Source organism: Mya arenaria, chromosome 9 (assembly GCF_026914265.1).
Source record: "Mya arenaria isolate MELC-2E11 chromosome 9, ASM2691426v1".
Taxonomy (NCBI): Eukaryota; Metazoa; Mollusca; class Bivalvia; order Myida; family Myidae; genus Mya; species Mya arenaria.
The window spans coordinates 61,348,274-61,365,675 of record NC_069130.1 but is presented as its reverse complement, the minus strand read 5'-3'; the positions used below and the strand labels follow the sequence as shown (position 1 = coordinate 61,365,675).

At 35.3% G+C, this 17,402-nt stretch overlaps 1 protein-coding gene across 9 annotated transcripts in view; it reads left to right on the top strand.

Moving 5' to 3' along the window:
• The window catches only part of LOC128246520 (multiple epidermal growth factor-like domains protein 6), a 105,093-nt gene that overhangs the window by 55,990 nt on the left and 31,701 nt on the right, over positions 1 to 17,402 (top strand). For 8 of the 9 annotated variants that reach the window (XM_052964751.1, XM_052964758.1, XM_052964756.1 and 5 more), the window contains exons 4-8: positions 2,232 to 2,336; positions 6,110 to 6,232; positions 6,747 to 6,869; positions 10,316 to 10,438; positions 12,242 to 12,364. In XM_052964751.1, coding sequence (XP_052820711.1) covers positions 2,232 to 2,336; positions 6,110 to 6,232; positions 6,747 to 6,869; positions 10,316 to 10,438; positions 12,242 to 12,364 — 597 coding nt within the window. Of the gene's footprint in view, positions 1 to 2,231; positions 2,337 to 6,109; positions 6,233 to 6,746; positions 6,870 to 7,759; positions 7,795 to 10,315; positions 10,439 to 12,241; positions 12,365 to 17,402 lie in introns of those variants that run through there. The other variant, XM_052964759.1, reaches the window with a different exon arrangement.

Here is a 17,402-nt window from a genome sequence, read left to right as displayed (position 1 = left end):
GAATGAAAGCAATTTTCCTTTCCATTTTCCTTTTCACCATTTAACTATCCTCTTATTTCACCAGCAATCAGCTGTTTAATTGATCATCTTTAAAATAATTATCTTAATGTTTATAAACGCTGTTTATTTAACTTTAAATTTTATAAAGTCTCGTTGTTTTAAGAATCGTAACACAAACGGTTCAAAACGGCAACAAAATACAAATAATAGCTTTCCGTTTTGAATACAGGTACACACTTGAACACATGTTATTGAAGGACTTGTGATCATTGTAATCGTCAATAGTTTCAATATCTAGAATGTAAAAACGTGGCCATGCTTCTTCTGTACCTTCTATGATTTTCGAAGTGTTGTTATTTGCCACGTCCTGCATGTCGATGTCGTCGTCTCCGGTCGCGGTATTGTATTCATGGCCGTTGGCAATGTTTAAACACTTAAATTTTGAAATAAGTATACTCCATTTAAACCAGTCGTGGAACTTGGTATGGATGTTTAAAAAAGCGCTGTACATGAGTATAGCAAGTACAAGTTCAGCTTAAGACAAATTGAACCCACTTACTTTATATACTTTGGCTTAAATGGAAAATTTAGTTATGCTCCCTTGTCGATTAGCGCTAGCACCCATTTAATGTGTTCTTTCTAATAAAAACTATTGAGTATGAGTGCTGTACAATAATCACATTCTAAGTTATATGGAAGTTAATGAAAGTCAGTTGTCAAAACCAAAATAGCAATCCTTCTCCCAGTGTTCATTCATAACAAATGATTTAAGACAAACCAATGAAAGTGTTCTTCTCTTCATATGTAAAATCAAACATCAACTACTTATAGCAGAAAGAAATCACTGGGGTTGAGTGAAAAAATAGACAACCCATGAATCATTTTGAAAGAAAACAGCCAAAAAGAAAGTAAAAATAAACCATTATTAGATAAACAGACACATTACCTTGCCGCGACGGTGCACAGGAATGCATTTGATTAAGATCTCTTACTTGAAATCAGAGGAATTCAATTTCATATCCAGGTATCTACTGGTACGGCCCTTTTTCAAAGCATATGGGTTACATTATCTCTCTATCAATATACGAATATGATCTTAATTTAAAATGCATTCTGCATTAGTTTCGGGTACCTAGTTTATGTTTATCTGATTAAGTTTTTAATATAACAATACTCGGTTTTGGTAACAGGTGTTTCATGTTATCGTCCCCATTATAACATCATTTGAAGTGATATCACGTAGCAATTAGTTCAATGCATTTCAAGAATTGACTTATTTTATGATTGTAAATGCGTTAATTTTTGGATGCACATACATGATCTGATAGTACGAACCTAAGCAGTCTTTGTTTGATTAAGACTATTCGTTGACATTTATTTGTAAGTAAACGCAAAAACCAGATCTTCAGTGATGTTGATTTTTGTAGCATTGTTCTAGCTCTTATTATGCTCCACGTTCCCTACCTCACAGACGCTTGTGTGAGGCATATAAAGTTTCTCGCATCCGTCTGTCCGTACGTTCATCAGTGCGTCCGTCCAGAAATATTGCTTATTTTTAGAGCAATTGAAGATTTGCTGTCAGGCTTCATGTGTAAAAGGTAGTAAGCGATGGAGCTTGTTGTGACCAGCAACATGACTCTTTCATTCGTCCCTTTGATGAACAGGATCTCGGCCATTTGCTTTGTCTCTGAATGATATTGAGTATATGAACATATAGTATGTGTCGAATGCTCCTTAACAATTTCAATGTTTCTGACTTTGTCACAAATCAACATTGAAGCGGAATTTATGTGACAAAAATACTTAGCGTGATCATCGTTGCATCCGCGTCTTATGGAAACATTGCTAGTTACTACATACACTTCTTGCCATATATAGGCGTTGATAATTTCAGTACGACTTTTGCATAAGAAAGGCTTGCTCTATATAATATTATGATTATGATATACAGATCTCTACTCAAAGAGAGCGAATGTTTACTTATAAAAGGGAATTATTCTGTTGTGGTTTTATTTGTATTTTTTTTTCTTTCAAGATGATGATAAATACGTTAAAACAGTTTTCTAATATATTTTTATTTTCTTTACTTTTTTTCCACAAGTGCTTTAGAGCGCTATGTCTGGACGAAGAGGGTCTACTCAGTTTTGCATATTTCGTAGTGTTGTAGCACATCTTCTTAATGGATAGAAACAGGGATATCCCGTTTAATATTTGTACTATCTATACATCAGGGGAGTGCAACAAAGCGCTGTGCTTGAACGGGGGCGAGTGCAGTTCCTCGACTGGGAACAGATGTAACTGTCCTGCAGGCTTCCAGGGTGCGCGCTGCGAATACGGTAAGATGGGCCCAGGGGAATAGGATAAACTGATATCATCGAGGTGATCGATTATATTTTAAGATTGTATATAATTATACCAGCAAAGTCGTTGATTTGGTCGATTGTAGTTTCATAACAACAGATTCAGTTCAGTGATAATGGGGTTTTGATATAAAGTTTTCTTTATTCAACTCCTTTGAATGTTTTGAAACTTTTCTTATTCTTGATACATATTCTGTGTGGTCTTAAATTGTCGAGTTACGTACATGTGAAGCTAGACTGGCACAATTACAATTATGGAATTGACAGCCTTTATGAGTCTATATCCATTAAATCATAGCACATAAAAGAGTTTTCCAGATGACTAGCTACCCTAAAGACCCATTTAAATGTATGAGGTGCACATAAAGATTGTGCAGATTGGTGACTTATACAGTAATTTATACTTTCCTTATATATACTTACCCATAAAGTGTTACATTTATAAAGAATAATTACACGCCCGTGTCGTAATGTGTTGTGATTATAGGTGTCGGATGTACAGTTTGGGGTGTATAATTTCAGAAAAAACACATTAATTTGTAGCAAACACCCAGATTGTTTTACCCAAATCGTTGACACCCTAACACCTATAATATTTGATATCGGCCTTTATATAAACACATAATTGTCTGTTATTAAATGCAAATGAACACAGTTCAACCCTAATACATTCATTTGGAAAGAGCTATCTGTAGAAAATAAATGGAATTTGCGGAAAGACTTATTTTAGTAATAAAAAAAGCTTTTTATATAGACCATCTTTTTTAATGCCGACTCCGTAAATGATACTGTCAATAATAACATCGATTTGTTTAGAATATGAATATGATCTAGAGTTTTGGCCGTCCTTTGAGTATTTGCAATAAGTCAGCGTAATGCAGTTTAAATTGTTTTTCCATATTGGTTAGGACAACATACCGGTTGATGTTTGTTACCTGATCGAACAAAAGTAATGTTCTATATTTTTAAAACAATTATAACACATCTTGTGTTCTAGTTTGAGAACTCTTTTGAAGTATATTTGAAAACGTTAATGTAGAATCTATGTTTCTTGTTATCCCTGATCTAAGAATTTGTGGCACTAGCGTTGGCAATAGCACCAAAGGGTACATGCCGGTAGAGAAACGCCAGAATATGTCGTAAAAGGAAAGTAATCAATACACTCCGTGGTCTTAATCCTCAATACTAGTGTGAAGGGGCTTGTCTTGGAAATTAATTACTGAACGGAAGCTTACTGCGTTTAAACTTTAAATTGTTAAAGTGCGTTTGAGGAGGACACGATGTATAGAAGTAAAATACTGTTGGTGATAATTATTTGTGTTTTCTCCTTAATATATTGCCATCATTAAAATGACAAAGGTAAAAATAATTAGAAAGATTGCTTTTAATTTCTGCAATCAAATACCAAGTCTTCTTTAAATCAATTATATAACCCTATCCAAAAAAACAAGCACACACAAATCAATCCCATCCACAGCATTTTACAAATAGAAACTTTAAATGCCACACCATCTGTCTCATTATTTATTGATGGAGTAACAAAATTCCCGTACCTGCTGTGTACTATATTGGGATATGGAGGCTTCCCCCGACACTATCAGACACTTAAACAGCGGGAAGTCCTCCACCAGCAATCAGTGATATTTCTACTTTCCAATTTTCGTAAGAAACCGGATTCCGAACCTAATAGTCTGTTTGGGGAAAATCTATAGACGACTTGACATGATAGTATTTCTGCGTATTTAATTTGTTGTTTATGGCCATTTAGTGAACATTGTGGCAACCGCGCATGCAAGCTCTGCCATGTTGTAAAAATGGTCATCAATCACAGACTACCTAGCTTCCGCCTTAGCACGAAATGGCTGTGCCATTTTTTGGATTTCCCCAAGAAATACTTACTTTTTTGGAAAGAAGATTTCCTGTTCTTCCCAAAGCCTTTGTATTTCTTGTATCGACAAAACAGTTGGTTAATGTTCTCCCACTGACATTATTGAAAATAGTAGTGTTACTACCAGGATCATATCTACATCATAATTACTGGGATAAGCTCAATAGCAGAACATTCAAATACGAACATATAGTAAGGGCCGAAACGACACTGGACGAGGTACACAAACGTACAAACACTACATACAGACCACACACGCATCAAATAGCTCTACCGGTACATGCTAACTAGACTTACCTCACCATTACGGGAGGCTGCTCTGCCTTTGTACAGCCAAGGAACCACCATAACTTCGAAAATACATTCCGATAGGAACATGTATGTGTTGTTCCTATTGAAAGTGCAGCAATTGGACCTGTCTATGTGTACTGATTGTACTACATTGGTGCAATGACAACACCGAACGGGGTATTTTTATTTTTTCTAGAAATGCGTCAATCATTTGAAAATTGTTTTTGTTTCAGATTATACTAAAACTAATACTAAGACATTGCTTTCTTTTAAATTTAAATGTCTTCGTTAGCCTCTTTACTCGTATGATGTTTAACACAGTTGAATCGACATTCCCTGATATTGGTATTTCTGTTTCTTTATTTTGTGAAAGATTCCTTTGCAGAAATTTGGTTTGTCTGTATAATAACGACCATTTACCGGCTTTTGCTATAAGTACATACTGCCAAAGTTGGAATTGCGTACACGCGTACTTTGTAATAACATTCAGTTAGTTATTCATATGTATAAGAACAGCCCATTAGGTACAATTATTCGAGACCAATTGGTTACCCTATTGTACCCAACATAGCGCTTTCGATAAAAAAGGAAATGATATTTATGACAATAATTATGAATAATTCCTGATATACTTTAACATTGTTACAGTAAGTATATGAATCAAATTTAATAATAACTTCTTTAACCTCTCTTTTAAGACCAGAGTGCGAAACCTTTGATTCCAATTTGTTCGGTATTTCTTTGATTGCGTTCAAATTGATATCCGTGATGTCAAGGGCCAATATTTTACTTAAAATCTAATTGAGTAACCGTTAATGACCGTACTTACCCGTTTGTGTAATCAAAGGCAAACATTCTTTGTAGTGTACCCTTCCTAGATAAATCATAATTGGAAAATAAGTTTTGGCAACCTGACCTGAAAAATCCTAATCAAACAACAAGTCATCCAAAACAAGTTTTAGACAGAGAAAACGCTTATCCTCAGGTGGTGCTTTTTGTGAACATGTTTGTTAATAGTATATTCTACAATGTTGTAGGCATTTCATTTTTTATTAACATGTTAACGATATGTTAAGCGGCGTTGACAGTAAAAATGTGTAGAGAAAAAAAAAAGATCGATCTTATCTTATTAAAACGACAAAACATAAATAGTTGCAATTATGAAATTCAAATATCGAACTTCGAAGTGCCAAATTCACTAGTAAATTACACGCCGTTTGTATAATAATAATTCCCCAAAAGATATGACATCACGAGCTTGCTGCTTGTAAACCTATCTTAATTTATGTTCTATAGATCGCCGTTTGCACAATTATTTGCGATAACCCACGTTAATGAAAAAATACACTGTACAGAAATTCATGATAATTTTTTGCGCGCCTTTTTGCACAAAAACAACTCATAGCACTGTATCATATAAGGCTCCTAAGTCTCAAAATTATTATTCTCAATATAATACAATTCCAAACAAATTCATAATAGTTACCGCAACTTTGCACCAATGAATGTCTCCTTAAAAATTATTCAACTTAATGCATTTAAAAGATGGTCATGTTCTTCTTTATTTAAGACGTCAATGAATGCAACGACAACAATGGCGGATGTGATCACGAATGCTGCAATACGATTGGTTCATACGTCTGCAAATGTCCCCCGGGTTACCAGCTTGGTAGCGATGGAAGGGCATGTCTTGGTAAGAGATAGAATCCGTTGAAGGATTTATAAAATTTGCAAATATTGTAGTTTTAACATCAACGAGAAGTTGCTAAAATGTTCCACTTATTCGGTGCATTTGTTTTCTAAATTAATATAAGCATGTTTATTTTGTCTGCTCCCACCGACATAGATTTAAACAAATATCTGATGCCTGAAAGGATCATTATAATATAAGTTTGAAGTGTCCGCATACATTTAGATATACCTCGGATTAGTCCCTAGCAATACAAAGTAATCGTTAATCTCAGTACGAATGATTGACCCAGCAAAACTTTTCGTTTAAAATCGACTGATTTAGTTTTACATACCTGAGCTAGATACCTTACAGATAGGAGAATTCTTTGGCATATGAAGTTGTAATTTTGTAGGTTAACGTTTACAAAATGTGCTTATATCACAAGTTAATAATTGTCATAAAAGTCATTGCGAAATCTAATTTAAATGTGATTTTTATTGTACAAAAACATCTTTCACTTAACTTTATTCTATAGATATAGACGAATGCATATCTAACAACGGAGGATGCCAGCACAAATGTGTGAACGAGAACGGCAGTTACAGGTGTGAGTGCCCAGCTGGTAGAAGGATTCATGCAGATGGTCGGTCCTGTATAGGTGAGCATAAAACCATAAATAATGAAAATGTATGAGTGAGGACGGCAGTTACAGGTGTGAGTGCCCAGCTGGTAGAAATATTCATGCAGATGGTCGATCCGGTTTAGGTGAGCATAAATCCATAACAATACAAATGTGTGAACGGGGGCGGCAGTTACAGGTGTGAGTGCAATGCTCACAGAAAGCTGCATGCAGATGGTCGATCCTATACAGGTGAGCATAAATCAATACAAATAATACCAATGTGTGAACAAGAACGACAATTAAAGTTGTCAGTGCCCTGCTGACAGAAGGCTGCATGCAGATGTGAACGGGAATGGCAGTTATAGGTGTGAACACCCTGCTGGCAGGGTGAGGCATGCAGATGGTCGATCATGTACAGTTGAGTGCAGTCTTAGGTAAATAGTTAATTATTTAGTACAATAATACATAACCACATCAGAATCGTCGAGTGCAAGTATATGTGTATTGATAGAGAGGGTAGTCATGGATGGGCGTGGGTGCCCGGTGGTAAAAGACTTTAGGCAAATGAGAGATCATGTTATCATCGACATTTGTGTTCTTGTCAAACATTTGACAATATGCATATGAGCTGAAATTGCAGAATGATGCATGCCTATGTATGATATGTATGTGAGTACATATATGGCGCAATATATACGTATGTTTACCTAGACTATGCATGTCTGCAAAATAATGCACTGCTTACTAACAGAGAATTCAATGATATTTTATTAGACATGAACTGCAATAACTTTGAATTATATTGCATATACCATCTGAAGTCTTTGCGGTCCATAAAATCTATAGATCTCACTTACACACATTATATAGCATAGTTATATGTGTATGGTTTCCATTAAACGTTATTCAATTAATGTATTTACAGACAGCAACTCCAGAATGGAACTAAAAGAATACAATAGTAATAGCTCACTACTCACTAACATAATACCAGCAGTGCAAGATTCGGATACTAACATCCACATCAATTTTACTAACCCTTATTCTGATGTCGATATCATGTTGAAAACAAATGAATTAATAGATAATACACACATACCTTATAATGAAGAATTAGATGACGATATTAGTATGAATACAAAAGGTCAAGCAGATAGAACACATTTGGAATTTACTACTAACGATGATATAATAGTTTTAGACCAGGCTAGTTCAGAGAGCACTGCAACAAAAACTACTTCTTTCAATACTAATCATGAAGTGCTGGATTCTACAACACATACTTTTCACCAAATGGTAATTGATTCTACTGAATCCTTTCAAAAGACTAGTAATCTCAGAAAGGCTAGGCATCTTGCCCAACAAACAGAAACAGGTGATATAATTACTGTTAGAAAAAAACAGTCAGATGAGCATGAAGAAAACACAAACGAAAATCACGATTCTTTTAACAAAATAAGCAACACAAAAGATGATAATCAAGAGGACAGTCATGGAAGAACAGTTTTAAGCCAATGGGAAAAGCTTAACGGCAAACAACCAGTAGCAAGACTGTTGACCAATCAGCACAAAGCACGCTCATACAACGATGTGTTTGATGGTAACATCAATGTTGTCTATCAAAAGAGTAGCATTTTTTCGTTTACTTTAGTTCAAAGTGAGTTATGTTTTACACTCATGTAGTTAACCCTTGTTTTCAGTATGGTTCGGAAACAACACATAATGGGTCGATTGTTTAAAGCTTTGTTCAGATTAAGAACGTTGTTAACAGCATCGTTGTTACGTTTACATGGCAAACTTTAATGATACATGCTCTTATATTTACATAACACACACTTCGAGATCGAGAAAGTTGTCTCGAACCTTTTTAGAAATACTGCAAATCACAAGTATGTCTATTTAAATCCCACAAGAGTAAAGATTTGAATGTAAACAACGATGACTTAAACAGTGTTAATAACTTTTACAATGTTCTGAACAACCGATCCAATGTTTCGTTTTGTTGTGAATGTGTTTTCTGTTCGTTTTTGGCCCTTGTAATGAAAGATTCTGATTATTCATACTTAGTCTGTTTAAAGTGAAGTAAAATAAATATACCTCTAAAATGGTGTGTATTCACCTTTACGACTAAATTAAAATGAATTAAGCTGGTTTAACAGCATAATTACTACCATAATCATGTTACAAAGTGCATCGCAAATCATTTTTTACGTATGATTAAATTTGAAAAATGCATGATTTGTGAAATAGCATGTCTGTGTCTGTTTGATGTGTGTGTGCGGTGCAATAAAGTTTGTTTTTGGTGTGTCATTTGTTAAAATGCTGAGGCTTCATAATACTGTGCGTATGAGCATGGAATGTTAATTTGTCAGTTTTTGTATCATTACAATGTGTGTTTCTTTTCAATTTAAGGTGTTTACTCTTAGTTTGAATGTTTAACATTATAATGGCTGTTCTAGAATTGATATATTACATAATACAACAAGAGAGTAATCATTCCTGCTGAATAATTAGAAAGTGTATGATGCTCCGTGGAGTTCTAGAAATACACTTTTGTAGGGAAGACAGTATTTGAAATATATATTCCACCACTATTTTGTACTTTTTTGTATTTGGGGCCGGAGGCCTTGTATTACAATAAATAGTATATTATGTTATGATCAATCAGAGAAAACATTTTCCTAAAATAGTAAAACGAAATATAGGAGAAACAATCCTTTACTGTTAATACCATTCAATGTGATCATACAAGCCATTAGCGTTTACATGGTAAAAAAAAGAGGAAATATTTTCAGTATTGTCGTAAGGTGCGCCTTGAAAGAAAGGAAGAAATCATTGTTGTATTGGATCTCATACACGTATATCGATGGGTTAATCTCGAAAGTACCAGCACCTTCTATGCTTAAAAGCCGACTGGTACATTCATGCATTAACCCATGAATAATTTTGTCAGAGGTGATGGTGTTTGTGTGAATGTTTCATTTGGTTGTGTATCTTTTGTGCACATGTCGTTTTTTACATTTACCTATATTGTTAGAAACTATTATGTGGAAACCTTATCGATTGCAATTGTTTACTGTGTTTTAGCTTTTCGTAAAACAGGATCCATTTGAAAGCTTATTATGCCATTTAGAACAGTAATAACGTCGTTTTAAGTATTAGAATCTACTGTTTTCGGGAGAGTTTCCTGAAATATTCAACAAAATGATACACACTACCATATGTTCTTACCTAGCAATATAGTAAAGTGTCAGTCTTTATCTTAACATTATGAATACCATCTTCGGAATTTAAATAAATGTCCCAGATAAAAATGTGTTACCTGTTGACATTTTTGTGACATTTTCGACGAACAGTGCGTTATCCACACAAAAAAACATAGTTATCTTAGCTTTTTAGGTGGCTTTGTTATACAAATACCATTCCTGATGTTGCAATCAAACGTAAGGTCTTACAGTTTTTCTATTTTAATAACATTGTAGACAGCAACCCGTGTTTGCATGACAGAGGCGGGTGTGAGCATGACTGCATCAACGACAATGGACGGGCCTCCTGTAGATGCTATACAGGCTACAGGCTGAACGCGGACCTCAGGACCTGTGATGGTAAGTCTTAGAAATATATATAACCTTGTTGACTAGCATATCGAAACAGTGGCCGAGCCGAGAGAAGCTTCGATGGAACACAATATAAAATCAGCGTCAAAAATACATGTTAAATGATGTAACTAGTATACATTGTAGGAATATCATGGTTACTCAATCATAAACAGTGATAGAAAAAATCTGCAAGTTGGTAGGCGAAGCATTCCTTGCATTTAAACTGATAATTATTTTAGTATATTAATTGAAACAATTAAGTTGATGGTCTTTCTCCTGTCGACAATATACAAAAGATACAGAACTCATGAACACTGGGAGTCTGTGGGTTAATAAAATGAAAGTCATTTCGACATAAAACCTTTGTGGGTGTTGTTTGAATCATATATGAAGCAGAATTGGACCAATCATAGCTATTGTGAAGCTCAGTCATTTGATGCTTCATGTAGACCTAATGTGATCTATCATATGAACGTAGACACTAACACATTAAAATGATAAATCTGAAATGCAATGGAAACGGCACGAACAAGCACATAATGTAACTGTAGTCTTGGACACACCAATGATCAGATTCTTATTTAAATATATTTTGTTCCACATACATATCACACATCAGATTGCAACATTATATGTCATACGATTTCATACACGATACATCATAACGGATGGAAGCAAAAGCAGAGATTACCATAGTTACCTCAACATGATGTCTTAACTCAACACAAACCCTTCACACAACCGTTTATTAAAATTATATCAGTTTTATAATTTGTCTTTATATAAACAAGTATCATTGTATGAAATAAAACATTAATGATGTGGTTAATGTAAGAAGTTAGCAAAACCTACTATTTTTAATGTCGATTGGATCGTTCTGGTGTTTACCCCATGAGTTGTAAGTATAGTCGTGTACCATTCATTTAGTCAACGACAACTCAAACCCCATTTTAAAGAGCTCATACGCAAAGCATGTCCTGATTCAAAACCACGTGTCCTGATGCCATTGCCCATGGACTGGTTATTTGGAGTATACCGAGAACAATATTTATATGAAAAACTACAGAAACATGTCCAGTAGTCGAACGTTTAAACATAAGCCCCGTTTAACGTCAAAGGGTGAACGACAATGACATAGAACATAAAACAAATAATCACAAACAAGAAACATGGAACAACAACACGAAACTCCATAAACAACACATTACATATTTGATATATGTATATAAAACAAGTGGTGTTTATCAAGGCACTTCTCGCTCATAATTGACTAAGCCAGAGCATTGAAGGTTGCTGAAAGCCCCACTCTCTGTGTCGACCTCTGATTTGTTTATACTTAAAAGAAAACAAGAAATAAATTACTGGTTGCACAAAACATCTTGTTTCTTCTGCCTGATAGCAAAAAGTGTCGACAAAGAAGATAACTTTGATCGAAGTATGTTCATACAGCCGAGAAGTAAATCATAAACATTTCAATGCACTTTAGCTGCACTGTTTACAAATACCGCTGCAAATGATTAAGTGTACGAAGTTGTTTCATCTAACCATAAAATTTATCGACCATGGACATTGTTGTCACTCATTATTACATTTATTACATTGAGTTGTTGTTGTTTTTTCACCAAAGCAGGAGCTTATGGGAATTTAACTTAAGTGGTTAAGTGGTTACCAAATAAAACTTATCAATTAATAAGATTATAATATTTTTATTTCAAGACGAACGCCACACTAAAAGGGGTGTCTATTGTACTGCACAAATGGCCGACATGCATAAACTGTTTATGTTTTTTCTTTTTCTTTTGTCTCTAGACATAGACGAATGTGCGAAGAGTAAAGGTGGATGCACACAGGCGTGTATTAACACCCCGGGGTCCTTCACGTGTACTTGTACACCCGGCTACCAGTTGGGGACGGACGGCAGACAGTGTTATCGTAAGTATGATACAAAATGCCAGAATCTTTATTCAAACTCTGGTATATGCTATAATAAAACCTTAGCTCAATAAGCTATTTTCCGACATAAATAACAAACATACGTACCGTATCATTACATAAAAATGAGCTGATGAGCTGGAAATAAAAGCATATAGTTTTAATCAGGTCCAATATCCAATTTTGGAACAAGTATTTACAAAAGCCGTGTTTTATTATATATTCATGCATACAATTACAAAAAGTAAGATGGAGAAGAATATCGTATTCAGACATAAGATCAACTAGTCTTCCCGGCCGTACGGCATGTCCACACGCGCACGGTTCCTCTAGTTGACATACCACTGTAAAATGGTTAGATTCTTTCAATAAAATGCGGATAATCGTATACATTTAAAACAGCAAATTCTAAGTAGCATTAAGTACATGGGAATTACAGCATGGTAAAGTGATGAGTAGAGGGCAAAAATGTTTAATGATTAATTTTGCTTCCTATAAAAAATCTTTGGAGGAGGAACTTAATTCATCATGGAATTTAAATACTACTTGAGTTTGCTGATATGATCAGAAACAGTGGCATACAAAGTCTGCTCCAATAATTTGGTCAATCCTAGTTCAATCCTGGGTCAGACATTGCGTAATTGTTTTATTAATAACGTCCGTTTTCAAATACGAAAGTCGAGATACCGTCATAGCATCTACATACCTCAGTGCATCTACATACCTCAGTGCATCTACATACCTCAGTGCATCTACATACCTCAGTGCATCTACATACCTCAGTGCATCTACATACCTCAGTGCATCTACATACCTCGGTGCATCTACATACCTCAGTGCATCTACATACCTCGGTGCATCTACATACCTCGGTGCATCTACATACCTCGGTGCATCTACATACCTCAGTGCATCTACATACTGCAGTGCATCTACATACCTCGGTGCATCTACATACCTCAGTGCATCTACATACCTCAGTGCATCTACATACCTCGGTGCATCTACATACCTCATTGCATCTATATTGCATCTACATACCTCAGTGCATATACATACCTCGGTGCATCTACATACCTCAGTGCATCTACGTACCTCGTTGCATCTACATACCTCGGTGCATCTACATACCTCGTTGCATCTACATACCTCAGTGCGTTTACATACCTCGTTGCATCTACATACCTCAGTGCATCTACATACCTCGGTGCATCTACATACCTCGTTGCATCTACATACCTCGGTGCATCTACATACCTCAGTGCATCTACATACCTCGTTGCATCTACATACCTCAGTGCATCTTCATACCTCGGTGCATCTACATACCTCAGTGCATCTACATACCTCAGTGCATCTACATACCTCGTTGCATCTACATACCTCGTTGCATCTACATACCTCGTTGCATCTACATACCTCAGTGCATCTACATACCTCGTTGCATCTACATACCTCAGTGCATCTACATACCTCAGTGCATCTACATACCTCAGTGCATCTACATACCTCAGTGCATCTACATACCTCGGTGCATCTACATCCCTCGGTGCATCTACATATCTCAGTGCATATACATACCTCAGTGCATATACATACCTCAGTGCATCTACATACCTCAGTGCATCTACATACCTCAGTGCATATAACTCGGTTTACATAACATAGTAAGAAGTAGAACGAAACTGACCATTTAAAGAAACTATGATTTAGGTACTTTGCTCATGAACTTTGTCCGTAGAATGAGCGTTTATATGTCCATAGTCATAATTGTATTCCGTAAATAAATGAATAAATGTCATGCCTTTTCTCTTGTCAGTTAAAAAGTAGCTTTGTTAATTTATATTAAGAGTGCTTGTAACTTTGGAGACTGAATTCTAGGATTATTTTGAAACGTACTGGCAGTCCGCGATTGTGATCTTTCCCATATCGAAATTAAAGAACATTAATCTTCTGGCACTGATTTTTTCCTTCTTAATTTTCAAGAAATATGTGAAGCGTCTGATATAATGGTCCATCTGATATATGCCGAACAAAGCTTGCACTCCGGTGCATACTTGAGAAGACATTCTTTGAACAGACATACAGTAAATTGACCGAGGTATCTGAAACAGTTATGCCATCAATTAAGTGTAATACGCGATAACGACTACGTGTTTATATTAACGCCTATTGTTGAACGTCTGCGGAATAATGAACAACTCCCAGGCGTTTCGAGATATTGAAAGACGTGGTATATGCTTGCGGTATTGGAGCGTCAAACGTATTGTTTGAGTTCCTAGTCAGTTATGACAAGTTTCGGCAATCTTGCGCGAGAAATTGATTACAATCTAACAATATAATTCACTTTATGCCGGAGAAGGGAAATCAAAGATAATCGTAGAAATTATGATCCTTGTCATTCTCGTTAATAAAAATGATTGAGCGGAAAATGAACAATATTGCCGGGGTCTTCGCGTCCTGTGACGCCTATCCATTTATGGGAGGCAGGAATGCCGTGATTTCTTGTGGGAATTCTGGGATGGTTTTAATGGTTTCTTGCGTTCGTCGGAGTCAATAGAATAGCGAACATTATATGAAACATGCAATCGAACAGATTTTAAAGAGAATTTAGATTTACGTTCAGTGAATTTCTAGACACTTTGCTTAACTTGCAGTTTTGTCTTAACAATGATCGAAACAGATATTTGTACAGTACTTATTAAAGTTAGTAAAATGCACGAATGCCATTTGAGCTAGCCATCGAATTTGCATGAACATTACCGCTGATTATTACAGGGTTTGTATCAGGGTACTGAATTGATGTTGCTGTTTTTTTGTTGTTGTTTTTTCAATTTGTTCGTTGCTTGCATAATTCAACAGTTAATGCCATAGAAGTCCTCAACTAAATCAAGAGGTTGCAGGTAGAGCACCTCCAAAACCGCAACACATTGCCGTTGCTTTCACGTATATGTTAAAGTTCACATTGGCAATCTACCGGAAACTAAGTGAGCGCAGCAAGGCCGCAGGCCAGGAAAGCTCGTACCATTTGCTGTAGATCGCCAAAATGAACTCAATGTTATTTGGTGTTTGCCCTTACCTGACCCTCTATCTCCGCCCTTTATGTAGTCACGTGGTATTTGATTGGTTGTATATTATGAAAAGCATAATGAAGGAAGAAACGTAAACCCTTAATTTTTATCAAATAGTGTCACAAACATATTTTGATCATGAACTTAACAATTGGCAACACGACTTGATAGCCGTTTACACATCTATTAAAATTTGGCTTCATGACGAAAGCTAAACGGTCTCCAGACAACCCCCGCTTTAACTGTCAATCACAGTTACTTCGCACAAGCGGAGAGGACAGAGCGATCTTTGAAAAATATACGACTGTACCAAGTCACGTAGACCAACTATTTGTATTCACCGTCAACACTGTTATTTGTATTCACCGTCATCACTGTTATTTGTATTCACCGTCAACACTGTTATTTGTATTCACCGTCAACACTGTTATTTGTATTCACCGTCAACACTGTTATTTGTATTTACCGTCAACACTGTTATTTGTATTCACCGTCAACACTGTTTTATTTGATACGGAGCTACAGTGAATGGTGTAAATCCTCCATTGCCGTTGGATCACAAATACATAAGATCACAAAATAACATTATGAATACCTGGACTACAAACAGATTGACTATATCGTGACTCAAGTTAGCTCAAAGATCTTGACTCATAATGTTCGTATAAACTAAACTAACTAAGGTACCTTTCGTTCAGCCCTGTAGCGAAACATTCTTGCGATCAGCTTTCAGTTCTGATAATTTTTATTCATTTTTAAATGCATCTTAAACTGCATAAAAAAATAATAATGATAAACATACTGCTGTCTTGACAATATTTGAGTACAAGTATCCTATGTACAAATTTATTTTCATTTAATTATGCCATTAGCCATAATGATACATTTAGATGCCTAGTAACCCCATGTAATGTAATTGTGGTATCATTTAGAATGGTCTTGCTTCTTGACTACTAATGTCTACATCGATGACCGAACGTACGTTACAGATAACAGTATTGCAGTTTGTGTTTTTGTTCTTTACCTCTACCAATATTTCGATAGCTCTATGTCAAACATCGTGTTTGCAACATTTTTACGGAATATTATGTACATTTTCTCTGCATATTAACGCCTTTCAAATTATATTAAAACAATATAGGGTCACCAGGCAACAACCATTCACATTATTGCACATCAGAAACATTAATAACTTTTATCTGATGATAGGCATTAAGAGCTATAATCTAAAAATCTCCTTCATTCTATCGTTAGACATTAAGAGCTATAATCTAAAAGTATCCTTCATTCTATCGTTACACATTAAGAGCTATAATCTAAAAGTATCCTTCATTCTATCGTTACACATCAAGAACGACAATCTAATGGTATCATTCATTCAATTCAATTCAACTCAATACAATTCAATAATCTTTGCATTTACAATAATATGTCATCCTTGATTCTATTGTTAGACATTAAGACCGGCACTATAATGTTAGCCTTCATTGCAATACATTAAGAACACTTTATAATGTTATCGTTTGTTCTTTTACAACATAACACAATATAGCATGTAAGTGTATGCTCAGGGTATTCAGCTCAAAACACATATGGTCTTTTTATGGTAAATAGCATATTAATCATAGAACAAAAACATGTCCAATATTCGCATAATGACATTGCATATTGATCTGTTGTAAAACATAACAGTCTACAACATAATGGTATTGTTCCTTCTATTGCTAAGCTGCCTGTGTATACGGTAGGTTTGCATGACTGGCTAGTTTTGTGATACAACTTTTGGTTGGTACTGTTAATGCATGTTCCTTGATGTTGTACAATTTCAAATATGCGTATATTATTATTTGTGTTATCTGTTGCATCGCTCCGTATCAAACATTCATAATATACACAAACGTAAATGATGTTAAATACAAACATGTGTGCATACAAGTAATGGTTTAAAATCAATTGTCAATATTTTA